We start from the raw sequence: 27415 nt of genomic DNA on the forward strand, positions 1-27415 counted from the left end.
AGCTCATGGTCTACAGGGCTGTAATAATACCCGCCCTCCTGTATGGATCGGAGGCTAGGATCATGTACAGAAGCCACATCAAGTCGCTGGAGATATATCACCAACGATGTCTCCACAAGATCCTACAAATCTCCTTTGAGGACAGACGCACCAACATCAGTGTCCTCGCCCAGTCTAACATCCCCAGCATTGAAGCACGAACACACTCGATCAGCTTCACTGGGCAGGCCACTTAGTCCGCATGCCAGACGCGAGACTCCCTAAGTAATTGCTCTATGCGGAGCTCCTTCATGGCAAATGAGCCAAAGGTGGACAGTGGAAACATTACAAGGACACCCTCAAAGCCTCCCTGGTGAAGTGCGACATCGCCACTGACACCTGAGAGACCCTGGCCGAGGACCGCCCTAGGTGGAGAAAATGCATCCGGGAGGGCGTTGAGCTCTTCGAATATCAACGCTGCCAACGTGAAGAGGGCAGGCGCAGGCAGAGGAAGGAGCGTGCGTCAAATCCGTGCCATCCCCCCTCCCCCTTCCCCCGAAGAATATCTGTCCCACCTGTGACAGGGTCTGTGGCTCTCGTGTTGGACTATTCAGCCACCAAAGAACTCACTTTAGGAGTGGAAGCAAGTCTTCCTCGATTCCGAGGGACTGCCAATGATGATGATGATTTGGGAGCGCTGCACTGTCAGCAGGGCCGTCTTTTGGATGAGATGTTAAACTGAGTCCCTGTCTGCTCTCTTGTGGACGTAAAAGATCCCCTGGCACTATTGCGAAGAGCAGGGGAGTTATTCCCGATGTCCCGGCCAATATTTATCCCTCAATCAACATAACAAAAAAACAGATTATCTGGTCATTATCGCATTGCTGTTTGTGAGAGCTTGCTTGTGCGCAACTTGGCTGCCGCTTTTCCTACATTACAACAGTGACAACACTCCAAAAGTACTTCATTGGCTGTAAATTGCTTTGAGACATCCGGTGGTCGTGAAAGGCAATATATAAATCCAAGTCTTTCTAATCTGTAATGCTCATGGTGACCCTCAATAAACACTTCTCAACTACAGTTTATTATATGTGCACATTTATGTATGTGTATATATTCAATCATAACCCCCCCCCCCCCCTCCCCAGACTCTGGATTTGGACAGTGATAGCTAAATTGTACAGACCAAGAAGTTCAAGTTCAATCCCTGATTTTGACTGAGTTAGTTGTTTTTTGCCAGAGGATGGTAGGGGAAGTATATTTGACCTTGGCATTCCTGGATGAGGGAGAAGAAAATGTGATGAAGTTTCAGCTCCTGATTGGTAACAGACCTTAGAATTGAATGTGTCAGATGTAAAGATCACTCCGTTTTGATCATCATCATAGGCAGTCCCTTGGAATCGAAGAAGACTTGCTTCCACTCTTAACATAAGTTCTTAGGTGGCTGTACGGTACAATATGAGAACCACAGTCTCGGTCACAGGTGGGACAAATAGTTGTTGAGGGAAGGGGTGGGTGGGACTGGTTTGCCGCACGCTCTTTCCGCTGCCTGCACTTGATTTCTGCATGCTCTCGGTGACGAGACTCTGAGCTCAATGCCCTCCCAGATGCACTTCTTCCATTTAGGGTGGTCTTTGGCCAGGGACTCCCAGGTGTCAGTGGGGATGTCACATTTTTTCAGGGAGGCTTTGAGGGTGTCCTTGTAACGTTTCCGCTGTCCACCGTTGGCTCGTTTGCTGTGAAGGAGCTCCGAGTGGAGCGCGCGCTTTGGGAGTCTCATGTCTGGCATGCGAACGATGTGGCATGCCCAGCGGAGCTGATCAAATGTGGTCAGTGCTTCGATGCCGGGGATGTTGGCCTGGACGAGGACACTAATGTTGGTGCGTCTGTCGTCCACGGGGATTTATAGGATCTTGCAGAGACATCGTTGGTGGTATTTCTCCAGCGACTTGGTGTCTGTTGTACATGGACCATGTTTCTGAGCCTTACAGGAGGGCTGGTATTACTACAGCCCTGTAGACCATGAGCTTGGTGACAGATTTGAGGGCCTGGTCTTCAAAAACACTTTTCCTCAGGCAGTCGAAGGCTGCACTGGCGCACTGGAGGCGGTGTTGGATCTCGTTGTCAATGCCTGCTCTTGTTGATAGGAGGCTCCCGACATAAGGGAAGTAGTCCACATTGTCCAGGGCCGCACTGTGGATCTTGATGACTGGCGGGCAGTGGCGAGGACAGATTGGTGGAGGACCTTTGTCTTGCTGATGTTTAGCCTGAGGCCCATGCTTTCGTACGCCTCAGTAAATACGTTGACTTTATCCTGGAGTTCAGCCTGTGTGCGCAGACGCAGGCGTCGTCCGCGTACTGGAGCTCGACGACAGAGGTTGGAGTGGTCTTGGATCTGGCCTGGAGACGGCAAAGGTTGAACAGGTTCCCACTGGTTCTGTAGTTTAGTTTCACTCCAGCGAGTAGCTTGTCAACTGAGGTGGAGCATGGCAGCGAGGAAGATTGAGAAGAGGGTTGGGGCGATGACGCAGCCCTGCTTGACCCTGGTCCTGATGTGGATGGGGTCTGTGATGGATCTGTTGGTAAGGATCACGAACTGAATGTTGTTGTGGAGCAGGCGGAGGATGGTGACATACTTTTGGGGGCATCCGAAACGGGGGTGGATGCTCCATCGACCCTCGCGGTTGACAGTGTCGAAGGCCTTTGTAAGGTCGAAGAAGGCCATGTATAAGGGTGGTGCTGTTCCCTGCATTTTTCCTGCAGCTGTCATGCTGCAAAAATCATGTCCGTTGTGCCCCATTGAGGACAAAATCTGCACTACGACTCCGGGAGGAGTTCCTCGGCCACGGAGAGAAGACGGTTGAGGAGGACTCTAACGATGACTTTCCCAGTGGCTGATAGCCGGGAGATTCCTCTGTAGTTGCCGCAGTCGGACTTGTCCCTTTCTTAAAGATGGTCACGATCACTGCATCTCTGAGATCTCCCGGCATGCTCTCCTCCCTCCAGATGAGAGAGATGAGGTCATGTATTCGCACCAGCAGTGCCTCTCTGCCATACTTCAGTGCCACAGCAGGGATTCCATCCGCTCCCGTAGCCTTGTTTTTTAGCTGTCTTAATGGCTTTTTCTCGTGCTGTGTTGGGGTCTCACTGAGGTGGTGGCAGGTAGCATGCTGCGGAATGGAGTCGAGAACACTCGAGTCAAAGGCAGGGTCTCGATTTGGGAGATCTTTAAAGTGCTTCTTCCAGCAGGCCCTGACTGCCTCAGTGTCCTTAAGTGTTTCCCCGTTCTTGTTCAGCAGTGGGATGGGACCTTGGGTGTTTGGGCCACAGATAGCCTTGACTGCGATGAAGAATCCTCGCACATCATGGCTGTCGGCCAGCTGCTGTATCTCCTCTGCTTTTTCCGTCTGTTCTTTTGATATGACATGGCTCAACAGTCGTCTGCTCGCATGAATAATCATCATCATTTAGGAAGTGTTGGGGAACACCTGGTAATCATGGAACCATACCCCAACCAGGAGTTAAGAGTCAACATCTTCAAGGAGGGGAGAAAAATGAGTGTGAATATGTATGCGTTAAGGTATCCTATGAAATTTAAAACATCTACTGAAATAAGTCTTTCTTGTGATTTGTGAGCAAACACGAGATACTATTGGAACTCTTGGCCTGATTCAAAGGTATCTATTTTAGTTTTCATGGATGTTTAACAAATTTGGATGAGCAATGGTTTTGTCCCTTTGCTGAAAATAGTTAAATCATTGATCATACCTATAATGTAACTTTTTTTTTAAATAGTTAAAAAAAATGTTGGGCTATGATCTGCTCAGAATCCAAATAGCAGGAAAATATTTGTATTTTCTCAGTGGTGGTTCTCCATTAAAGTATGATATTTCCCTCAGTTTTTCATTATCCATCAGTATTTTTGAGCACTTATCAGCAATGGATTTGGGAATGCATCAAGTTCAACCTGTGAGTTTTTTAAATTACTGAAAATAAGTAGCTTTATGGTAGCTCCGTGTGATTTGGTATTGAGCCATACAGACCAGGAGGATTTCCAATTCAATCCCGATGCTGAGTTAGACAGTTTCAGCTTGAATGGTGGAGGTGCTGTAGCTGAACTCCGTATCCTCAGACTAGAGCAGGAAAGAATCAACACTAATTACTCCTAGCACTTGCACCTGTATGTGGATATCCACATTGGAGTTGTTGATTTCCCCCCTGCCACCCCCAAAACTTTAGCTGTCTAACCCCACATATGAATATTGAGAAGAATGTCTGTGGAACCGTATTAGAGGAGTACAGGTGATGTGTATGAGTGAGATTATAAATGGAGAATAAAATTTGTATTGGCTAGAACTTTTACCATAGCAATTCTGTATTATTGCTTGAGGAGTAGATATAGCAGTAGTCTGATGCCTTCATGACTTAGAATCATGAAATAAATGGAAAAATATTATATTGAAATGAGAGGGAGGGCTGAAAAGAAATAGTGAGCATCTTAGTCAAAGTGCAATTCAGAGAAGTGAGCTAGCTTTATTGGGAGTATGTATATTTTGTTATATTTATTTGGTTCTGATTATTAATGAAAGAAGTTCAAGAAAAAAAGAGTGCTTAAAATTTGCATCTGGATGTGTTTTAACCTTCTCTACCTTGGCTGGCTTCAAGCTAGCATCAATTCTCTTTCAGTTGTGCGGGTGATACCTGAAATTCAAAATTGTAAAGGTGAATAACAGTTTTTCTGACAAAGCATTTTATACCATATTCTACTCTTTAGGAAGGTGCCATCATTTTTTTTTGTTGTATTTATCAATCAGTAAAACATTTTTTTTTTATTGTGTTGCTTTTTCCTGTCCTTTTTCTGATCTCCCCAGGAGAGTAGGCAAGCTGTTTACAGGTCTCCACCTATATGTTGTTGAACTGGCAGTTGGTGGGGATGCAAGCATGGTCTGATGACTCCTCCCTTAAGTTTTTCTTGGGCCGTACTTGGACGCTCATTGCATAATTGGGGATCAGACATGAATTCCATCACTTGACACCTTCACCATGCTGCTCAGTTTTTCTGTAGTCAAGAGCTCTGTAAAATTAAAATAAAAAGGTATGTTATGTACCATAGATGAGGACGGGTTGGAAAATGTCGGCAGAGCTCTGAGTAGGTATGAACTGCAGTGGGAAGACACCAGGAAGTGAGAGACTTGTCTGGCGGATTTACCGGGCGGGAACCAATTGGAAGAGGGTATCCATGATCCTTTAGAGATCCGATTTAGAGTTTGATGCACACCAATCCCAAAATATGGATTTTTTAAAAAGCTGGATATAAGGTACTCTTACCATTTAGATAAAGATACTGTAATGGTGAATTTTCAGCATCACATTGCAAAAGTTGAAATTGCTTTTTTAAAAATAAAAAGTCATTGTGGGAGAATGTAATTCTCTGGAGCTGTAAAGGTTAAATAGGTCTTTTGAGACAAGTACTGTGGCAACACAACACTCACATAATTAACTTGAGTACTTGACCAACAAAGAGCACTTGAGCAACAAAAGCCTTTGTTCACACATGAGATGCTGTCCATTGGTTCCCAGTACTGGGAACTCTGCATGGGTGTGTATCCAGTGCTGTTTGTAAATTACTATTGTAAGTGACCTTTATTTGTCTACCCTATCGGCTGTGTCAGAAGCCAGAAGGCAATTCCCCCAAAGATTCTTTCAACAATCTTTCAGAGTAACAATTCTTTCAGAGACTGGTCCCTAGAGATTGCGATTGCTGGCCTCACCAGCTGCAGATGAAGGTAACCTCCCTCTCCAGTTTGAAGCATCCTGTTCCCCCTTTTCCATCTCCACCTATTCCCGCTTTTCGATTTCCACCTGTTCCCACTTGCCTGTGCTTAATACATCACCGTGAACTACCCTCAAACTGTCTAGACCCTCTAGCTCTGATGTATTTGTATCTTGCACTCAAGTACCAGCTCAGTGACATGGTGCCTGCATTACAACAGTTCCTATACTTCAGAAAAAAAAGTTAGTTGTTGGCTGTAAAACGCTTTGGACATCCTGAGGTTGTGAATGGCGTGATATAAATGCAAGAATTTCTTTCTTTTGTTGAGGTGGTTGGGAACTCTTCTTCTGTGCAGCCTGCAAAAACAGGCAAAAGTTGGGAGGGAGAACCCTGCTGGACTTTAAACGGAGGCTAGCCGGGACAGGCCACTGATATGCTGCAGCAAATTGTTCTCTGCTTGTGTGTTGGTGGTCTCCTGATTAAAGCAATGATCGAGCACTGTTTGTTTTATGAAAGTTTACAGTAAACTGCTATGCTGTTTCAAACTAAAAATAATCAAAAATAAATCTTTTTCTCCAAATTAATTCCATAAATGTTTATCCTATCGCAAATCCTCGGTATTAAATCATCACGCATAAAAATGTTGGTGATGGGGGTGGAAAGGATATTCACATCATCCCAATGTATTGCTCTGAATATATTTTTGTGTAGCCATTAAGCATCATATATACCTATTGCAATGATTTTGAAGCTTTTTTCCTTGGATCCTAAGTGACCATGAGGGGCGCTCGGGTCTACAAGGTCATCAGATTCTTGTCCATTTAAATCAACTTGCTGGAATGATATTTTTGTTGCTGTACGAAAACAAAAATGTTTTTTCCAATAACCAAGCTGTTTCAGTCTGGTACAAAAGCAAAATATTGCGGATGCTGGAATCTGAAATAAAACAGAAAATGCTGGAAATACTCAGCAGGTCAGGCAGCATCTGTGGAGTGAGAAACAGAGTTAATTGTTTCAGGTCGATGACCCTTTGTCCAGCATTTTCTGTTTTTGTTTCTGTCTGGTGCCTAGTTCCCAAGTGTCTGATATTCCCAGATGTTTCAATCAAAAGGAAATGTTGTTCAGATCGAAGTGCTGCTATCTGGGATTCTCTGTGGAGCCACCTATGAAATGGGGAGGGGAAAAGAAAACCACAAGCTTTTGGGGTGGGGGTGGGGGGGAATCGCGCAGAAGGTATGCAAACATATGATCTTATCCCAGTCTCCTGCATACTTTGTTTTTGTGATGTAGCTCATTTCCTCATCTCCATCATTAGCAACAACCTTTTCAGTGTTTCATTCATGTAAAAAATGGGGTTGATGAATGAGGCCCTTGCTATTTATGCTCACTCTTCCAATATTGTCAACCGACCATGAAAATATTACAATACTCTTCAGTTGATACATTTGATGTAGGTGCAGAAATCTTGTATACCTGTGCAACTGACTGAGCTTTTCATGCCCAAATAAAACAGCAGAAAAAGACTCTTGAGAGGAAATATCTGAAGGCTAATGCCAGTAAAGATAGCAGTGCCTCAACCTAGTTAGCTTTTTATGGTATCTTATCTTACCATGTGCATGCTCACAAACTACTTGGGAAGGTTTCATACTTGCATCAAAGGAGCTGTATATAATTGGTTTTCATAGAGCCAGGTAAACCAACTAGAGTTAATCTGCTTATAACTCCCCTATCGTTTATTCTGCACTTATGCATATAAATTTCATGAGGCCAAGAAAGTGCAGGATTTTATTGCTATTTTCACTGGCTTGTATTGGATCCTTTACTTTGAATAAAAGTTCATGGTAATATTGCAGCACAGCTCTATATTTGTTAGGAAAAGGCTAGTGACCATCAATGTGACACATTAACAATAGAGACGCTCACAGCAAGTTACTGAGGATCCATCTTTCAATGGCACAACAAATGTATCCAGTGAGTAGCTGAGCCTTTGGGATGACCCACGGTTCAGTTCCAGAAGAGCGAATACTTGAGGCTCACTGTACCCAGCATCGCAGCATGAATGGACATTATAGATGAATTGAATGATCTTCAGGTGTAGTTAGCCAGAAATAGATCTCTTGACAACCTTCCAAAACAAAACGCAGCCAAGATTTTCCTGAATGGTGCCAGGGCAATGGGGTTTTTTCACTTGGTGTCCGCCTGGCTTGGAGGATCTTGTCATACTCAGAATTTTTCACCTTCCTAACAAAGGAAATCAGTGTACTTAAGTCCTAGTTGGCCTCACTTCAGCATTCAGAATATTTATAAAGTTCACAGTCTTGATGCTATATCTTTCATGTCTCCTCTGATCCATATGTAGAAGCAGCAGATATTGAAAATACACAGCATGTAGCATTTTGGGTGTAAGTTTCATCAAAATGGAAAAATGAAAGATTAGTATTTTAGTAGGATTCGGGGGAGGGCAAATGAATAGATACAAAATACAAGTTAAGGGGATGAATGAATGACCTGCAGATTACTTAATAGAAAAGCAGGGAACTGTAGGGTGATAAAAATGATCTTTGTGAGGCAATGAAAAGGCATCAAAAGAACATTGAGCTAAGATAGTGAAAAGTCACTGAAAAAGCACACGCCAACAAGGACATGGGGTTGGGGGAAATAGAGCGTTGAAATTAGAAAGATTATTTCAAATCTATTTCTGAATTCTTTTGAGGGTTCACGGAATTAGTTGAGAAATTCACTTGGGGACTATCCAATAATTTCAAACTTCATAAAAAAAAACCTGCAAAATTTAACACTATTGATATCCTGAGATTTCAGACCTATTTCTAAGTGCTCATATCGGACCTATCCATTTAAACACCTGGCACTTTTTTTTCTATTTCTAAGTCATTTACGTTATATCCTCCTTTTAATTTTTGTGATCTTTGTACATTTGTGATGTGATTTGGATAACGTAATCTGTCCTTTGACTTCATATGACATTCATGTATATAAATGTATGAGTTTAGTTCGTGTTTACCATTTATCTGTCTTGCATTGTGGGCCAATGTTAAAGAAAGGTCACTTAGATATATGCTAAACAAAAGTGGACTGAATTTAATGACCTGCAATATATTCTTTCACTGAAAATTTATATTTCATCGATATAAATACTTTGGACCACAAAGTTTGAAAGTCAGTTCTGAGATTAAATGTTCTGGACTTGTCTTCAGAGATACTGCAATTAACGAATAAAGCTATGAAAACCAATGAGCAACTTGTACATTTCTAATAACAAATGACAACTATTCCAGATTAAACCATTTGAGACACTGGCATTTTAATCTCTGCATTATACATTTATATAAACATGTCAGTTTATTTTGAGTAAGATTTTGAATTTTAATATTTGGATGTAATGTATGGCTTGCAAAGGGTTCCATTGAATCACTTGCAGGTGTAAAATCTATAATTTTCTGTGGGAGAAACTTCAGGCTTGAGTTATATTTTAGAAATGGATCCAGATCTGCTTTGTTTGCTTCAAAAGAAGAATATTTAATTTATTTTCTGTGCATGTTTAGGCATAGGAAGAGTTCCTTCAACGTCCTTGGGAAACCTAACAAATCACGGTACTGATGAATTACCTCTTCCTCTTGGTTGGACAGCGGACTGGACTATTCGAGGAAGAAAATACTATATAGACCACAATACTAACACAACTCATTGGAGCCATCCACTTGAAAGAGAAGGATTGCCACCTGGGTGGGAGCGAGTAGAATCACCTGAATTTGGTGTTTATTATGTGGATCACATCAACAAGCGAGCGCAGTATAGGCATCCCTGTGCTCCCAGGTGCAGTAAAGAGTTCCGTTTATAATTTATTTTTTCCCAAAATTGCATTTGAGAACAAATTTATGTAAACAAAATACTGTATGTAAGTGCACCCAAAACTGATGCATAATTTTTTAAGTTGCTATATATAGTTTACTCTTGATCATTATCATTTTACACTTAAAAATGGGAACTATTCAGTAATTTAGCAAAATAATGCAGCAAAGAGAAAATATAATGCTTGAAAATGTGAATTAAGGTTAGATTGTAAATCATGCTAGCCACTGTATTCTGCAGTGTAATACAGATAGGATACTGAATATCCATTCCGCCATCTTCACCCCTCAATTATTAGGCTGACTGCTCAATTATCAGGTGGCTGTAAAAGCAACATATGGTGTCAACATAAGTTTTGTTTGTTTGGTTTGTAATACTTGTCTTGTAGATTTTTTTAAAAACTTCATTTGCTGTGGGATAATAGGCATGAATGTGTTTTGTCTGAAATTCCCTCCACCTTTATTTTGGCGCAAAGAATGCGTTAACACCTCTGCTAGAATAGCAGAAAATACCGAAAAAGATGTTGAGCATTCAAACCCATTACCCTCTCGGCATAATTTCAAGGAGTTAAATTTTTTGGATGTGTCTATTTGTGCTAAGTGAATTGCAGCCTCCGCCATCTCTCTCTCTCTCTCTCTCTCTCTCTCTCTCTCTTCTGCCTCCGCGTCCCAGTTTCTCTCGCGCTCTCTCTCTCTCGCTGCCCACCCATGTGTGTCTCTCTTCCACTTCTCTGCTCTCGGCTGCTCGCTGCGACTCCAGCCTGCTCGTGGTTGCCCACAGGTCCTCTTGGGACCAGATGGATCTGAGGCTCGGCGCTGCAGTGGTGTTGTGGGGCTGCTCGAGGGCTCGGCACAGTGGAGGCAACATGGTTGATGGATGGGCACGTGCGCAGAAAATTGCGCTGGCTGTGGGGGGTCGGAGTCGGAGACTATTTGTCCGAAATGCGCAGAAGGGAGAATTAGTACAAATAGCTGCTCTGTAAATTTTTATGGGATTCAGCCTCACACCAATACCAGACTTTTCACTGCATTGACTGTCCACCAGGAATTTTCACTTGGATGTCAAAAATCCTCCTATTTTGTAGTAACTTCACTGGATCATATTTTAGTTTTGTGTTTTTGGAGGGTAGATTGTATGCTATTGCTATTATTGTTTTTGAGAGAAATGCACTGTTCTCTGGGACAATTTGTTGACATAGCAACAGGAAGTTAATCATTGCTTATGTTATCAGGCATAGTATACATTCCATTTTGTTAAAACTCCTCTGTACATGGAGAGTATTTTATACTTAATTTTAATACAGTGAAGGATTTTCGATGTTATAACGGTTGCTATCAGTTTACTTGGAAATATAAAATGAGTGGCCCTATACGAGGTGTGCACGCGTCCGTAGGACCCTCGCAAGTTCCGGGTTTAGGTATGCGAAGAATCCTCTTGACAGATCGCACACATCCGGAAGTAAAGGGCCTCCGTGGGCGGAGAGTTGGGCTATTTGCATAACTTCTGCCCAGCGATTGCCCTTGAAATTCTTACAACTGATAAAAGCAGGCAGAACGCCAGCTTTTTATCAGTGCAAAACTTTTAAAGGGCAAAAAAAATAAAAAATTTTCAATAATTTAAACATTAAAAATTGTTAAATAAGCTAAGTTTATTTTTAAAACCTTTAAAATATGTAAAATTATTTTTCAAAAAATTAAATTTTAGTTTTAAATAATTAAATTCCATTTTGATTCATTTTAAATGTGATATTTAAAAAAATTTATTTTTTGTGTTTTTGGGGGTATTCCCATTCATACTTATGGTGATTCCGTACATATGGAGCTCAACGTAAGTCATCATAGGCAATTCCTCGAAATCGAGGAAGACTTACTTCCGCTCTAAAAGTGAGTTCTTGGGTGACTGAACAGTCCAATACGGGAACCACAGTCTCTGTCACAGATGGGACAGACAGTCGTTGAAGGAAAGGGTGGGTGGGACTGGTTTGCCACACGCTCCTTCCGCTGACCGCCTGTTTTCTGCATGCTCTCAGCGACGAGACTTGAGGTGCTCAGCACCCTCCTGGATGCACCTCCACCGAGGGCGGTCTTTGGCCAGGGACTCCCAGGTGTTGGTGGGAATGTTGCATTTTATCAAGGAGGCTTTGAGGGTGTCCTTGAAATGTTTCCTCTGCCCACCTTGGACTCGATTACCGTGTAGGAGTTCCGAGTAGAACGCTTGCTTTGGGAGTCTTGTGTCAGGCATGCGAACAATGTGGCCCGCCCAACAGAGCTGGTCGACTGTGGTCAGTGCTTCGATGCTGGGGATGTTGGCCTGATCGAGGACGCTAACGTTGATGCATCTGTCCTCCCAGGGGATTTGCAGGATCTTGCGGGACATCGTTGCTGGTATTTCTCCAGCGATTTGAGCTGTCTACTGTATATGGTCCACGTCTCTGAGCCATACAAGAGGGCGGATATCACTACAGCCCTGTAGACCATGAACTTGGTGGCAGATTTGAGGGCCTGATCTTCGAACACACTTTTCCTCAGGCGGCCAAAGGCTGCACTAGCGCACTGGAGGCGATGTCTGCCCTTGCTGATAATAGGCTCCCGAGGTATGGCAAGTGGTCTATGTTGTCCAGGGCCTTGCCATGGATCTTGATGACTGGGGGGCAATGCTGTGTGGCAGGGTCAGGTTGGTGGAGGACCTTTGTCTTAGATGTTTAGCGTAAGGCCCATACTTTCGTACACCTCAGTGAAGATGTTGACTATGATTTGGAGTTCAGTCTCTGAGTGTGCGCAGACGCAAGCATCATCCACGTACTGTAGCTCGACGACAGAGGTAGGGACGGTCTTGGATCTGGCCTGGAGATGACGAAGGTTGAACAGGTTCCCACTGGTTCTGTAGTTTAGTTCCACTCCAACGGGGAGCTTGTTGAGTGTGAGGTGGAGCATGTCAGCGAGGAAGATCGAGAAGAGGGTTGGCATGATGACGCAGCCCTGCTTGACCCCGGTCCAGACGTGGATTGGGTCTCTGATGGATCCGTTGGTCAGGAATCATGGCTTGCATGTCGTCGTGGAGCAGGCGGAGGATGGTGATAAACTTTTGGGAGCAGCCGAAACACCAACATAGTATGAATGGGGATTTCCCCTACTTGGATTGGTTGGGCCGGCCCACGTGATCCCAGGGATGCGTGCGAAGCGCCTACGTCCCTGGAATATGTGGGCTTTTACGGAGACCTTCGCATAGAGGCCCAGGACCACGGGTCTCTGAATCTCCTGGACCACCAGGTAAATTCGTAGAAATTCTTCAGGTTGGAGGCATGATCTTCCATTTTGTATTCTACTTGCATAAGCTTTCCCTAAAGAGTACAAATTGTTGGGTATTTTTCAAGTAATGCATCTTTCCTGCTAACCTATCTACTGAAATCACTTGAGGCCACCCAAATTCTTCTGTGATTTGATTAGAGGCCTTGTTATGCATAACAGGCGTTGTAATCCAACATTCTTCAGCCTTATAACTTGACCAAAGCTGCCAACATAATTGTTTTTTTGCCTTGGACTATGGTTGAGCTGAGTGTCAAACCCCACAATAAGAGGCACATCAACTTAGCTAAGGTTAGCAACTTGCTGGACTGGGGGATTAGTTTCTATTAGTCCTGCGTCCACATGTAGATAATTGAAGAGCAACTGTGGGTTTTCAATAAAGCCAAATTCATGTCAAAAACAGCACCCGTTCTCAGTCATCCACATAGTTTAACATATGAAATGTAATAACTTAAAATTTTCTGTAGTTAAAAGAACCTTTTCATAGAATCATAGAAGTTTCCAGCACGGAAGAAGGCCATTTCGGCCCATCGTATCCATGCTGACCAACAAGAGGCTATCCAGCCTAATCCCACTTTCCAGCTCAAGGTCAAGGTTACTGCACTTCGGGTGCACATCCAAGTACTTTTTAAATGTGGTGAGGGTTTCTGTCTCACTCTTTCAGGCAGTGAGTTCCAGACCCCCACACCCCTCTGCATGAAGGCATTTCCCCTCACATCCCCTCTAAGCCTTCTACCAATTTTTTTAAATTTATGCCCCCTGGTTGTTGACCCCTCTAAGAGAAATAGGTAGGCCCTTTCTATCCACTATATCTAGGCCACATAATTTTATACACCTCAATGAGGTCTCCCCTCAGCCTCCTCTGTTCCAATGAAAACAAATCCAACCTATCTAATCTGTCTTCATAGCTCCCGGCAACATCCTCGTAAATTTCATCTTTACCCTCTCCAGTGCAATCATGTCCTTCCTGTAATGGGGTGATCAGAACTGCACGCAGTACTCCAGCTGTGGCCTAACCAGTATTTCATACAGTTCAAGCATAACACCCCCCCCCCTCTTGTATTCTATGCCTCAGCTTCTAAAGGCAAGCATTCCATAGGCCGCCTTAACCACCTTATCTACCTGGCCTGCTACTTTCAGGGATCTGTGGACATGAACTCCAAGGTACCTTTGTTCCTCTACACTTCTCAGTACCCTACCATTCAATGCATATTCCCTTTCCTTGTTAGCCCTCCCCAAATGCATTACCTCACACTTCTCTGGATTAATTCCATTTGCCACTGTTCTGCCCACCTGACCAGTTGATATCTTCCTGCAGCTTTCTTCTTCATTATCAACCACACTGCCGATTTTAGTATCGTCCGCAAACTGCTTAATCATGCCCCCTATATTCAAGTCTAGCTCATTGATGTATATCACAAAAAGCAAGGGACCTAGTATTGAGCCCTGTGAAACCCCACTGGAAACATCCTTCCAATAACAAACACCTATCAACCATTACCCTTTGCTTCCTGCCTCTGAGCCTTTTGCTTTACCTGCTACTAGAAATATATTTGGATTAAAATAAGGCTCAACTAATGACATATGGACATGTATTGTTAATGTTGGAACTTTAATTTTTTTTTGCAGTGTTCCCCGGTACGACCAGCCTCCACCTCTCCTTCCTCCTATCACATACCAACCACGACAAACTGATCGAAATCAGCTGGTTCCTGCAAACCCATACCACACAGCAGAAATTCCAGATTGGCTGAAGGTCTATGCCAGGGCCCCAGTAAAGTAAGTATTCATTAGAAATAATGATGTAGAAATAGCATTTATTAAATGCATTTCTGCAGGGACATGTCTTATTTTATTTTTAAGTATCTGAATAAAATCGATGCAAAGAATACTGATTGCTGATCACTGTAGGTATCTTTAACTTTAACCATACTGAAACTTTATTTTTCACACAATAGAATGAATTGAAGACCAGATGATACATCCTTGAATCAATAGTTTGCCCGGTATGCTTTTTTATTTTGAAGACCACTCGGTATCACGTCCTTGAACATACCGGAATGAAGGGTGGTCTATATCTCCACTCCTCAACACCTGCTAGCAGTGTTGCTGCATGGTCAATTAGTGGGAAGTATCAATGGAAGCAGGAAAAGTTAATTTCCAGTACCCATTCCCCAAATAGTGTAACGTAAGAACGGCAGAGTATTACCTTTGATATTGAATGCCCCAAATGTTATCCTTTGTTGGATGTTTCGACAAAAAAATGCAATTTGATTTCCTATTGCATTACCCAGAAATATATTTTTTAAAGACACCTTGTATGTGCAGAGCCATAGGGGGAGAAATTGGCCAGCCTTGCGCACGTTTTTTCGGCGATGTTTCGCCTTTTTTGCCGGTAAAAGGTACTTAACTAAATTGGCCAAAGTTAACGAATGGCAGTTTTTAAATATCGGCAAAAAGCGGATCGACCACATGCCGCAGCAAAAAAAACCACACCGCTTAAAATTGACCGTTCGGGGAACCCGTACTCCGGGTGGAAAAAAACACACCTGAAAAAAGCCTGCATTGAAGACCCAGAAACAGTGGTAGGTATGAAGACCTACAAAAAAGGTGTTGAAGTTTTTATTTATTCTTTTTCAGCAATTCATTAGTTAAGTGCATAGTGAATGTTTTCTGATGATTTATTTTTTTGATTTTTGAAATTTATTTTATGTTTTCTCCCCTCCCAGGGTCTATTTTTGGCAGTGATAGGCCTCGGGCTAAAGTTGGCGAGGACTGCGGTTTCCACTGCGAATCCTCGCGCAACACCGATTATTACCGACGGGCACATTTTTTTTGCCAATTTTACCTCCTCAAAAAATGGCGCTGTTTTTAGTGGTATTTTGTCCGTAAAATAATGGGAAAAAACAGATATCGCTAAAAACTGAATTTCAAGCCCATAAAGTTCAAACTCCACTAACGTTACTTAGGGGTTAATTTTAGCTTTACTGTTAAATATAGTATAAATTGTTTAGAGTTTTTAAGAAAAAATTAATTTGAAGGTCGAATGATTATCTGATGCAATAGATTATCTGGTCATTATCTCATTACTGTTTGTGAACTTGCTGAGTGGAAATTGGCTGCCATGTTTCCCTATGTTACAACAGTTACTACACCTGGAAAGAACTTCATTGGCTGTAAAATGCTTTGGGGCGCCCTGAGGATATAAATGCAAGCCCTTGGAGAAAAATACACAAGTTTTCTTCTGCAATAATTTGCAATATATGTATTTTTCTATTACACGAAATACTGGCATCTTTTGCAGAGTCTCACCTTGTTTCTGTGGTGTTTGAGACATACAGAAATTACATTTTACTTGTCCTCTTGAAAAATGGTGGTCAGTCCCTCGGATTGCATATTGAACACATTGAAACATAATTTTGACTTTGCTTGTCACAGATGAACTGCGCAGCCAAAGCTTATAAGACGGCTGCTACTCCTAAACTGGAGGGCGGAGGGATATTTAGAAAGACTAGATCACCCTGCTCGAGTCACTGCTGAGAACTTAGGCATAGCAAAAAAGAGTTGCTAACACATGAATTACTCAGTCATGTACAAAAGGTAAGAGAGGAGGCAACGAGGACTTTGTGCATGCACTTTGTAATATGCATTGCTAAAGTTGGAAGTCAGATAGGCAGAAATGACTAAGCTGTTTCCAGGAGGATGTACCTGAGGTTGCGGATGTTCATGAGGCCCAATGGGGTGCATCATCATCAAAGGCAGCCCTTTGGAATCGAGGAAGACTTGCTTCCATTCCCAAAATGAGTTTTTTGGTGGCTGAACAGTCCAATGCTAGAGCCACAGACAGATACTCGTCGCAGGAAGTGGGGGGTGGCACTGATTTACCACACGCTCCTTCCGCTGCCTGCGCCTGACCTCTTCACGCTCTCAGCGTTGAGATTCGAAAAGGTCAACGCCCTCCTGGATGCACTTTCTCCATCTAGGGCGGTCTTCGGCCAGGGTGTCTCAGGTGTCAGTGGTGATGTCACACTTTACCAGGGAGGCTTTGAGGGTGCCCTTGTAACGTTTCCACTGCCCACTTTTGGCTCGTTTGCCATGAAGGAGCTCCGCATAGAGCAATTGCTTCGGGAGTCTCTTGTCTGGCATGCGAATTAAGTGGCCTGCCCAGCGAAGCTGATCGAGTGTGGCTAGTGCTTCAATGCTGGGGATGTTAGCCTGGGCGAGGACACTGATGTTGGTGCGTCTGTCCTCCCAGGGGATTTGCAGGATCTTGCGGAGACATCGTTGGTGATATATCTCCAGCGACTTGATGTGTCTTCTGTACATCGTCCATGCCTCTGATCCATACAGGAGGGCAGGTATTACTACAGCCCTGTAGACCATGAGCTTGGTGGTAGGTTTGAGGGCCTGGTCCTCGAACACTCTTTTCCTCAGGCGGCCGAAGGCTGCACTGGAGGCGATGTTGAATCTCCGCATCAATGTCTGCCTTTGTTGACAAGAGGCTCCTGAGGTATGGGAAATGGTCCACGTTGTGAAGGACCGCGACATGAATCTTGATGACTGGGGGGGCAGTGTTGTTCGGCGAGGACAGGCTGGTGGAAGACCTTTGTCATACGGATGTTAAACGTAAGGCCCATGCTTTCATATGCCTCAGTGAATACATCGACTATATTCTGGAATTCAGCCTCAGAATGTGCGCAGACGCAGGCGTCGTCTGCGTACTGCAGTTCAACGACAGAGGGGTTTGGGTGATGTTGGACCTGGCCTGGAGGCGGCGTAGGTTAAACAGCTTCCCACTGGGGTGCATCAAGCTGTGTGGGAAGGTTGGAGCGAGAATACATGTTGGTACTTTTTTCAAAATTGTGGAACCTTTTTCAGGACTAAATTTATAAGTTCTAGACGTATATGACGGTGGCTCACATGATGGCACCTGTTGGCAGAATTTTTTTTTTACTGCAGTGCGATTGAATTTTGATGAAATGTGATGGGGCAATTTTAGGGGGTGAGAAAATTGGAAAGTTTGTGTCTGTCTACTTCTCAAATAATTGCAGTTTCTCAATTTGTATTTTCACCAAATCTGATATGGTAATTGCAAAATAGGTGTTGTAGGAATAATCAGTCTTAAAGTGTAAGCAATCAATGTAAATTTGGCATGTTTTTTTCAGGGAGGGGGAGAAGTTGTAACATTCTGATGTGATGATCACAATGGGATTCTTAATCAGAGACATTCTGAACTTTGTAAACTCATCAGCTAAGCGAGTTTCTATACACTCTTACTAATATTCAGGTATCTAGATAAATTTATGGCTGCTTTTGTTGACCTTGTTTGCACAAGAGAGAAAAAGATTTACTTGCTCAGTTGTGTAAGTGCATTCAAAGTGCTTTAACTGAAGTTGGAGATTAAATGGAGAAAAATCATCTTGATTTACAAAGGCCTTTGGGTAACTTGTTTGCATCATTGTTTTTGGGGGCATTCCCATTCATACTTGTGACTAATCTGGTCTTGCTGTTAACTGACATTTCTGCTTTTGCCTAATGTGATGAATAACTTCTTTCACCCTCGATTTCTTTCAAAAACTGGATGTGCTGTGAATTATCAAGAGGTCTGTTCATGCATCTATAGGCAATCTGTCTCGCTATCTTCTTGTCGTCCTGTGACAGAATGTACCTCTACCTCAAATGTGTTCAGTGTACCAGACACGGTAAACGAACTATGAAGGAACCAAATAGTAATGATGGGGGAGGGGAAATGTGTTTTTTTTCTACTGCTATCTTTGATTGCTACTCTTCTATACTAATAAAACATTTCTCAGTCAAAAATGAGAGTAGTTTTTATGCTTACCAGCAAGGTGCGAGGGGTTCCCCAGCAGCTTGGAGTTTATGTAGTATTTAGCTGAGCCATATGGACTGGGATATCCATCTGTACTCTGTGAAGGTGGCAATCGGAGTGCTCTGTTGGCTTCTATAGTCAGGTTTGGAGATGAAGAAACAAACCAAGGTTTTCATTCCTGATTGCTACAAAGCAACTCCTGTCACAAGTGCAAACATGTGGATATCTGACTGAACATCAATCATGATGCTGCTGTGGAACAGCTTGATGGAGCTTGCTGTTCAGACTTCACAATCAGTAAGATGAGATTTTGGATGGTGACTGGTGCCATGTATGCATACCTTAGAAAACGGTTAACACCTTCTGGAGAACAAGGACAAGGGAGCAGAGAAAATTGGTGGAGAAATCGTGTGCGTGTGTGTGTATATAAGGCCTTTACAGTCAACAGCGGGGTGACTTTTATTCTACGCAATTTAAGACTGAATTCGAACCGAACTCCAGATGTGAAGGCTGTGTGGTAATGCCCCGCCATCCTGGTCACCCAGCCTCCACTTACATAAAATTCTTGGACCATACCTCTCATAGAAAACTCTGAAGCAAATGAAGCATGCTCAATTCCTTATCTGATCAATATTGTTGACTGGGCAGGGTAGATGCAGACAGGATGTTTCCCCTCGGGGGGGAATCTAAAACTTGGGGCCATAGTTTCAGAATAAGGGAGTCACACATTTAAAATGGAGATGAGGAGGAATTTCTTCTCTGAGGGTCGTGAATCTTTGGAATTCTCTACCCCAGAGAGCTGTGGAGGCTGGGTCATGAATAAATTTAAGGTAGAGAGAGACAGATTTTTAAACGATAGGGGAGTCGAGGGTTATGGGGAGCAGGCAGGAAAGTGGAGTTGAGGTCAAAATCAGATCAGCCATGATCTTATTGAATGGCGGAGCAGGCTCAAGGGGCCAATTGGCCTATTCCTGCTCCTATTTCTTATGTTTGTTTTAAAAAAAAAATTAGTTGTGGGAATATGACAAAATAATTTTAATTTGGAATGTAGGAAAATCATTGAAGAATTTGTGATTTTGAATAATATGAGGTTTACTGCAGGCTGCATATAATAATGGATCAAATGTGTTGCTGTATTGTGACTTTCTTTTACAAATGCATTTCTACTCCCCCACTCACCTATATTTGAATAACTTTAAATTGCAGATGATGTATGTTAAGGTGAGGGATGTGCTCTTTTCAAAAAGTTGATGTTGCCATTGGTCTTTGTTACCATTGCAGATATGATCACATTCTGAAGTGGGAACTCTTCCAACTGGCAGACTTGGATGCTTACCAAGGATTGCTGAAACTGCTCTTCATGAAGGAATTGGAAAGGATTGTGAAGTCATATGAGGCTTATAGACAAGCGCTTTTGACAGAACTTGAAAATCGCAAGCAAAGACAGCAGTGGTATGCACAACATCATAGCAAGAATTTTCCAGCAAATGTCTGACAGCCTAAGTATGTGAACACACGAAATTGTTTTATTTCATAAAACATCTTTTGTTTCTAATGCAAACTTTTGTTTTTGCTGCATTTCCAATGATGAAGGAAAGTTGAGCTTGGAGGAGGTAATCTTGCCTCTAAATGTCAACATTATGACCAATTAGACACAACATTCTGCTTATAATTTCTGTATATGTTGGTCTATCTCTATTTTACCAAGTCTTTGTGCAGTATGTGCCTCAATATAAGAGTACAAATATTGCTCCAGAAGCAGCAATTTTGTAACTGACAATGTATAGCTTTAAGCGTGGATTGTTGTCTGTATGTTTTGTGAAATAAGCTAAAGCATCCAACACTAACTTGGTAAGAGAACGGTAATATGTTTGTGTTTACATACGAAGCCAAACTCCCAAGGGTTTTCTTGTGAACATTGGAAGCAATGTTTGATATTATAATGGCATTGTTATATGCCAACTTTTTTTTAATAATTATGACAAAAGTTTAAAATCATAAATATAACCAGTTTGGAATTTCACTGTGCTCCTTTTGTTCTTTTATTACTTTGGCTCCACATATTGCATTCATTGAAGACAACTTTGTTGCTTGGGTGCAATTTGGCTTTGTTTTTTTGGCTTGTTTAGCAAGCAGTTTATTTAAACAGACCAGACACCAGTAAATTCAAAATTCTCTTGCAAATAAATCAGGGATACAATAAAGCTTATTTGGACTCTTGTTATCAATGAACCGAAGCATTTTGTACAAACTGTAATAATGTTTTGTACAAATTTATAAACTGATTAGCAGGAGTGTATTTTCATAGATGCCATGCTTTAAATAGAAGATTGAAATTTCACACAGTTATGTGGTTTCAGCAATTCAGTAGTATACAGATTGCTATTTATTAATTCTTTTATTTAGTGCAATAATATGTATAAACCCACAAAAATGTCAATAAACTTTTTATAAGTGCCCCTTTATTCCTCATTCATTCTCCATAATCAGTTAGAAATTGGCATCTATTTTGGGAAGAGTGATTTTATCATCTATATTAACTGTTGCCTTATAGGCATACCCAAGGAAAAAAATATTTTTAAAAATCAATTTTTATTGTGCACTATAAATAATACTGTTTTTGGAGTATACAATTCTCAATCCTGTTTTTAAAAACAAAATTTGCAACTTCATTGTGTAGTTTTAATGAAGTTCCTGGTTCCAAAGTTTGTATTTTATTTGGCCAATAAATGCTCTTAATTTCACACCTGAGTATTGGCCTATTGAAGTTCATCACTGTTGAATCAATTCCAGATCTATCCATGAAAGAATCTGGCTTGGGTAAAGAGCACTCTGGAGTGTTTAAAGAATGATGCCCAGCCGATGAAGTTCACAGCATCTCCCAACAATAGGAGATGCCCATAGAATTTGTGCAACTTCCTTCAGCATATGTCTCAAACCTGCTCAACCTCCCAAGTGCTCCAATGCAACCTCTGCAACCAATCGAGTAAAGCATTTAAATTTAAGTGCAGTGACATTATTACTACAGGTACTGCCATTGGTTGTTCATTCCTGACGCACAGTAACTTGCAGCTTGTCAGCAATTCCCATTCTCCATGGTAGTATTGCATAAGTATTGCTAGTGCACCTCTTACTTGCACTCCACAATTAGCAACTTCTTTCAGATTACATAGTGCGTGCACTCTTCAACTATCTGTGGTGTGCTGGTGGATGATGGACTTGAATAAGGTATATTGATGAACTGATTTCAAAGAACGAAGACAACCTTACTAACGGCAAGTAATTTAATAAAGTTGTATAAAGTAATCCTATTTAACAAAGACTGCTCAAGATCTTTCTAGCTACCTATTTTCAGTCAGGCCATGAAAACCAATGAAAAAGGCTAGTGTTTTAATTCCACGGGGCACTGGAACAGTTGCAGATTGAGCCCTAGCAATCAAGCTCAAATTCCAGGCAGCTCAGTCCTAGTTGCACTTTTATTTCTTATTTACTAGTTTGTTTTATTTAAATATTGTGGGCCTGGACATTTGGAAAGAGCTGTTTTTTAGTGTTGCCCCATCGATAGATAAATCCTAAATCAGGACTTCAAAATTTGTTAGTACCAGCGACTTGCGAAATATGCAAATTAATGATCATGGAGTTAAACTTTATATGTAGCCATCAAGTTTCTGTGGTACGAAGGCAAAATACTGCAGATGCTGGAAATCTGAAATATAAACAGGAGATGCAGGTCAGGCAGCATCTGTGGGAGAGAGACTTGACCTTGACTCCTGTTTCTCTCTCTCTCTCTACAAATGCTGCCTGACTTGACTTTTTCCAGCATTTTCTGTTTATATTTAAGGCTTCATGGTATGCTGCCCATGAAGACAAAAGTTTGAACACCCTCACTTTGAAGCTACCATAACTATTATCCGCATTCCATTAGTTAAGGGTTATCCTGCACTGAATTCTTTTTAACTTCTCTCTAATAATTCAACCCTTGATTCCAGGTTTTGATGTATGGGCTAGGTTGATGATCCTGCCTAACTCGTCAGAGCTGACCTTTACTGATTTGGTCGAGGTTTATAAGATGATGGAAATAGATTGTTTGAATTGACAGTTTGTTCCAATTAAATAGGTTAGGGAGGATAATTGGTCGCAATTGTAAGTTGTACAAGGCCAGATCGAACTTGGATATCGGGAGATGTTTTTTTTTTCCAGTGGACCTCGAACAGGCTTGTCAGTGGATGGCAATTTGCTGAATTACTTCAAGCAAGAGCTGGACTTGTTTCTGGCTGGGGCGGAGATCGTCTCGTACAAAAGGTAGGTACTGAATAGAATTATTGGGGCCAGGGTGAACTCCTGGAATAACCCTAAGGGGGTTGGAGAGGAATTTCTCTCTTTTCTTCCCCCCCCCCCCTCCAAATTGACTTGGGTTTTTCTTTTTTTGCCTCTCCCCTCTCCTAGGAACTCATGGTTTCAGGTGGGCAATGTATATATTGTGATGCACATGGTGTCACATTAGTTTGGGACAAGCTGGATGAACTAGAGTCTTTTCCTGTCTGGTATTGTTCAAATGTTTGTAGCCACTAGTTCAGTGGCGCTTTGTACTTTTATCTGTACATGATTGATATTCGACCTTGAATCAATAGATCAAACCTACTGTATGGATGGACCTTTCACATTGTAGGTTTCATTACCTCAGTAGCCAAAACACTGGGGGCTGAAATTCCTGGAGTAGGGATGTTACTTGGGTCCTTCTGTGGGCTGGGGCAAAATTTGGGTTGGCCCCTGTTTCTGCTCAAGTGGCCTTGGGACTGATGACGAGTGGGTGGTCATGTTGCTAAACGTCTTGTATTTCTTTGTCTTCATCCTTCTCTGCTCGGCTGCTTCTGGAAAGAAAGAGCAATAAAAGTGATGGTATTTGGTCACACCATCACAGTTAGGACTGTCAATAGAACATATACTCTGTAGATTTTACTGCTGCAGAGCAGAAAAGAGATGTGGATTTTCACGAGGTACCTACGATGGGCACACTGTCTCCAATTGCTCCATTACCCACTCCGTCAGCAAAGCATGTCTCCAAAATTGATGGTACCTTTTCCTCTTGGGTTCAAATTCTGATGTCTGTGGGAGTATCTCCTATAGTCTACTATTCCCTTTATGGCTAGTCTTTTCCTGCAAGAATGCATAATGTTAATTGGCCATAAGGCTCTGAATTTTAATGCTTGTCAGCATTCAAAGAATGGGGGGCTATGTTAGCAACTGGAAGGGCGCATGGGAGGAAAGTCTTAAAATCACAAACATGCATGGCAGATGAGGGAAGGTGAATTATAAGTTTATGTTTAAAATAGAAGCATGGAACTAAATCTGCACTTTGAATTCCTACAAGGTAGAGACTGAACATTGAGAAGGCAGGAAGTGATGCTGTGTTTGAGGGTTTCTCAAAGCAGTAATACTTAGCTGACAAGTCATTACATTTTTAACTTGTTCTCAGGATGTGGGTGATGCTGACCAGGTTTTATCCATCCCTAGGTGCCTTATGAAGGTTAGCGAGCCTTCTTGAGCCACTGCAGTCCTTGTGGTGGTTGTAGTTCCACATTAGTATTGGGGCATTCCAGGATAATGATACAGCAACGATGAAGGAATGATGGTATGTGTTCAATTCATGATGGCAAGTAACTTGAAGGTGATGTTTTGACTATGTTGCTGCTCTTGTCCTCCTTGGTAGAGATCACATAGGAGGGAGGTACTATTGAAGTAACCTTGATCAGTTCCTGTCGATCATTTGTAAAAAGCCACAATGCGCTGGTGATGGAAGGGAAGGATATTGAGTACATTGACAAGGGCACCAAACAAACCAACTGCAATGTTGTGGATGACATCAACCACCTTAAGCGTTGTTGCAATGACATCCATTCCAGTCAAGTGCTGAATATTCTATCACTCTTGACTTGAGACGAGTAGATGGTGGATAGGTTTTGAGGGATCAGGAAATTAAGCACTCATTGCATGTTACCCAGTCTTTGCCATGGTCTTGTAACCATGGTATTGATGTGGCTTGGTCTGGTTCAGCCTCTGCTAAGTGGTGACTTCCAAGATGTTTCTAGTGGTGTCATTGAAGATGAGTGCAGTCAACATGAATTGGTTAGCATATTCAAAATAGTTGATAGATGCAAAGAGTATAGGATTTGGTGTTGAGGCCGTAGAAACAGCAACATTTTTTCAGTTGGCCACAAACTAAACTATCCTAGGACTGAAAAACCTTTTCTCATTACTTTCTTATGAACACTGCCCTCCAGTACCTCTCCAAGTGGCACTTATTCACATGTAAGCCTTGATGGTAAGTGATGTGGTTGGCTATTTTACTGGGGAAGTCATCATAGTTGTGTCCGATCCAATCCTCATGCACTTCCAGCAGGGTTTAATGCAGTGGGAGCTCTGGCAGCCAAATATATCAACCCTATCACTGGCAATACTGAAATTAGCAAGTTCCCAGCACTGAGTAAGGACCAAATCTTGTCTGTAGAGCTCAGACAGAAATATCTGAGTTATTCGCGAAATCGCCCTTCTTTCACCTACTCTGCCAGCCACTGCTCCATTATTAAAATAATCTATTATCCCTCAACCCTCATCCTGATAAGGTAAAAGCATAAGGTTTGATGTGGAGGTTACTTGTTTTCTTTATTTTTATAGGTATCTTTTTTTGTTTGGCATCAGAAAATGAACCATGTTTGCAATTTTGCAGGAAATTGGTATATTTTGTAAAGATTGCACAACAGTATAGTGCCAGCAGGTTTTACCTCTGGGATCTCAGTTTAAATCCAGCCATGGGTCATTCAAAATGGCTATTGCCTCTGGCGGCTGTAAAAGCTCTAACTGAAATAATCTTGGAAAATCTCATCGTCTTAATCCGATCAGATCCAGAGTGTAAAATGTTGAATAACTTTGCGTCACCTGTAACCAAGTCTTGCATTTTGTGAAATATTGGTTATTTTGTTATGTAGAGCTGCAAGTGACATGAATAAATAATAGTGTAAAATTGTTTTTGATAAATGTGGATAAACTATTTCAACTGGAGGAGCTGGTGTACTTTCAAAAAGGGAGAGAATGGATAAATAGAATAACTTTAATGTTTTCATAAAGAAATATAGACATAGCTGAACCTATAAATTGAAAGTGTAATGTATTCATAGTAAGTTTTAAATCATTTGGCATACCAGTTATGATCACTGCAGCACTAAGAGCATTTATTTATCAAATGATTTAAACAGTTACAAGGCAAGAATAAATTGCAGTTTTTTGCAGTATCATTACAATATTTGCTAGAATTTAACTGCATTTCAGCTTGCATATTTTAAACTGATTTTTTTTTAAAGTGCAAAGAATGACATTACACTATAATACGAACAACTAACAATCTGAAATGCCATTTAAACTGGACCTGTTAAATTGGGTCAGAATACAAATAGAGCTCCAGATACACTTTTTCCAGGAATGCCCAGGGGTATATTTGTACTTAAACTGATAAACAAACTCAAATTAGTGCAGTAGTAGTATTTCTGTTTAATCATCATCTTTGAAATTTATAATATAAATGTTCAGGGATGTGGTATTCTTAGGCCCCAAAGTCTCGAGGCTTTGAAGCCTTATGGCACATTTGCAATGTTTGCAGCCCCGTAGATCCGATGAAGCTGTCCAGATTGTGATGTAATCTAAGAAAAAAGTGGCACAATTTTCATGATATTTGCAGAATTTTATCATTTTCTGCTAATTACATTTTGTCATGATAATGCAAACAGTTCATATAGTCATGCTTATAAATCTCTCTAGTATTTCCTATATCCTGAAAATGACATGGATATTCAGGCACAGTTATTTCAAGTTTGATTCTATTTCTAAAAAAATACTAAAGGAGCTGGCATGTGTTATCCACAGAGATAGCTTAGATACCATAAAGTAATTTAACTTTTATCGGTGCTTCTACTTTCTAATGAAAGGCCCCAGTGCAATCATTTTAAAATTGGTATTCGATGTGCTACTGAATGGTTTGATTCTACGAAACTGATGCAAAGCTTCCATTTTTAATTTGTAAATGAATGTTCTAAAATTAGCTTTTCATATAGAATACATTTTGTGAAAATAGTGTTGCATGACATGCTTTTAGCATTTCTGCTACTGTTAACACTAAGAATTGCTAAATTATTCAGATTCTCCACATCTACCTCCACTTCCTTGTAACCTCACGTACAAAGCTGCATCAGTTAGTCATCCATGGATATGTTATTGCAATGATCTTAAAGTTTTAAAAAACAGAATTGATGAAGTTGTGGAAGAATCCGATGCAAGTAAAAGAAGCACGAGTAAATAAAACAGACTACGAGGTAATAAGATGAACAATAATGTAAACAGAGTGGGCTAGAAATTCAGTTTTTGGCTATCGTTTTTTTCCCGTTATTTTACGGAAAAAATACCACACAAAATTTCGCCATTTTTAAGGGGATAAAATGAGCACACACAAATGCGCCTGATGGTAAAAATTGTCATTGCACGAGGATTCGCGGTGGAAATAGCCTGAGGCCCATCACCGTCAATAATACAGATCTTGGGAGGGGAGAGAAAACTCAACAAAATTGCAAAAATAAAAAATCAGAAAACATTCACCATACACTTAACTAA

At 41.6% G+C, this 27415-nt stretch overlaps 1 protein-coding gene across 7 annotated transcripts in view; it reads left to right on the forward strand.

The window, feature by feature from the left end:
* sav1 (salvador family WW domain containing protein 1) overlaps nt 1-27415 on the forward strand; it is a 51776-nt gene that overhangs the window by 23060 nt on the left and 1301 nt on the right. For 2 of the 7 annotated variants that reach the window (XR_011593118.1, XM_070879234.1), the window contains exons 3-5: nt 9316-9586; nt 14557-14706; nt 20039-20260. Coding sequence is in view for 5 of the 7 variants with exons in the window: in XM_070879234.1 (XP_070735335.1) it covers nt 9316-9586; nt 14557-14706; nt 20039-20252 (635 nt within the window). In the remaining 2 variants the exon portion in view is untranslated. The other 5 variants (XM_070879232.1, XM_070879236.1, XR_011593116.1 and 2 more) reach the window with 4 other exon arrangements.

This window comes from Pristiophorus japonicus, chromosome 4, assembly GCF_044704955.1.
Source record: "Pristiophorus japonicus isolate sPriJap1 chromosome 4, sPriJap1.hap1, whole genome shotgun sequence".
Lineage (NCBI taxonomy): Eukaryota > Metazoa > Chordata > Chondrichthyes > Pristiophoridae > Pristiophorus > Pristiophorus japonicus.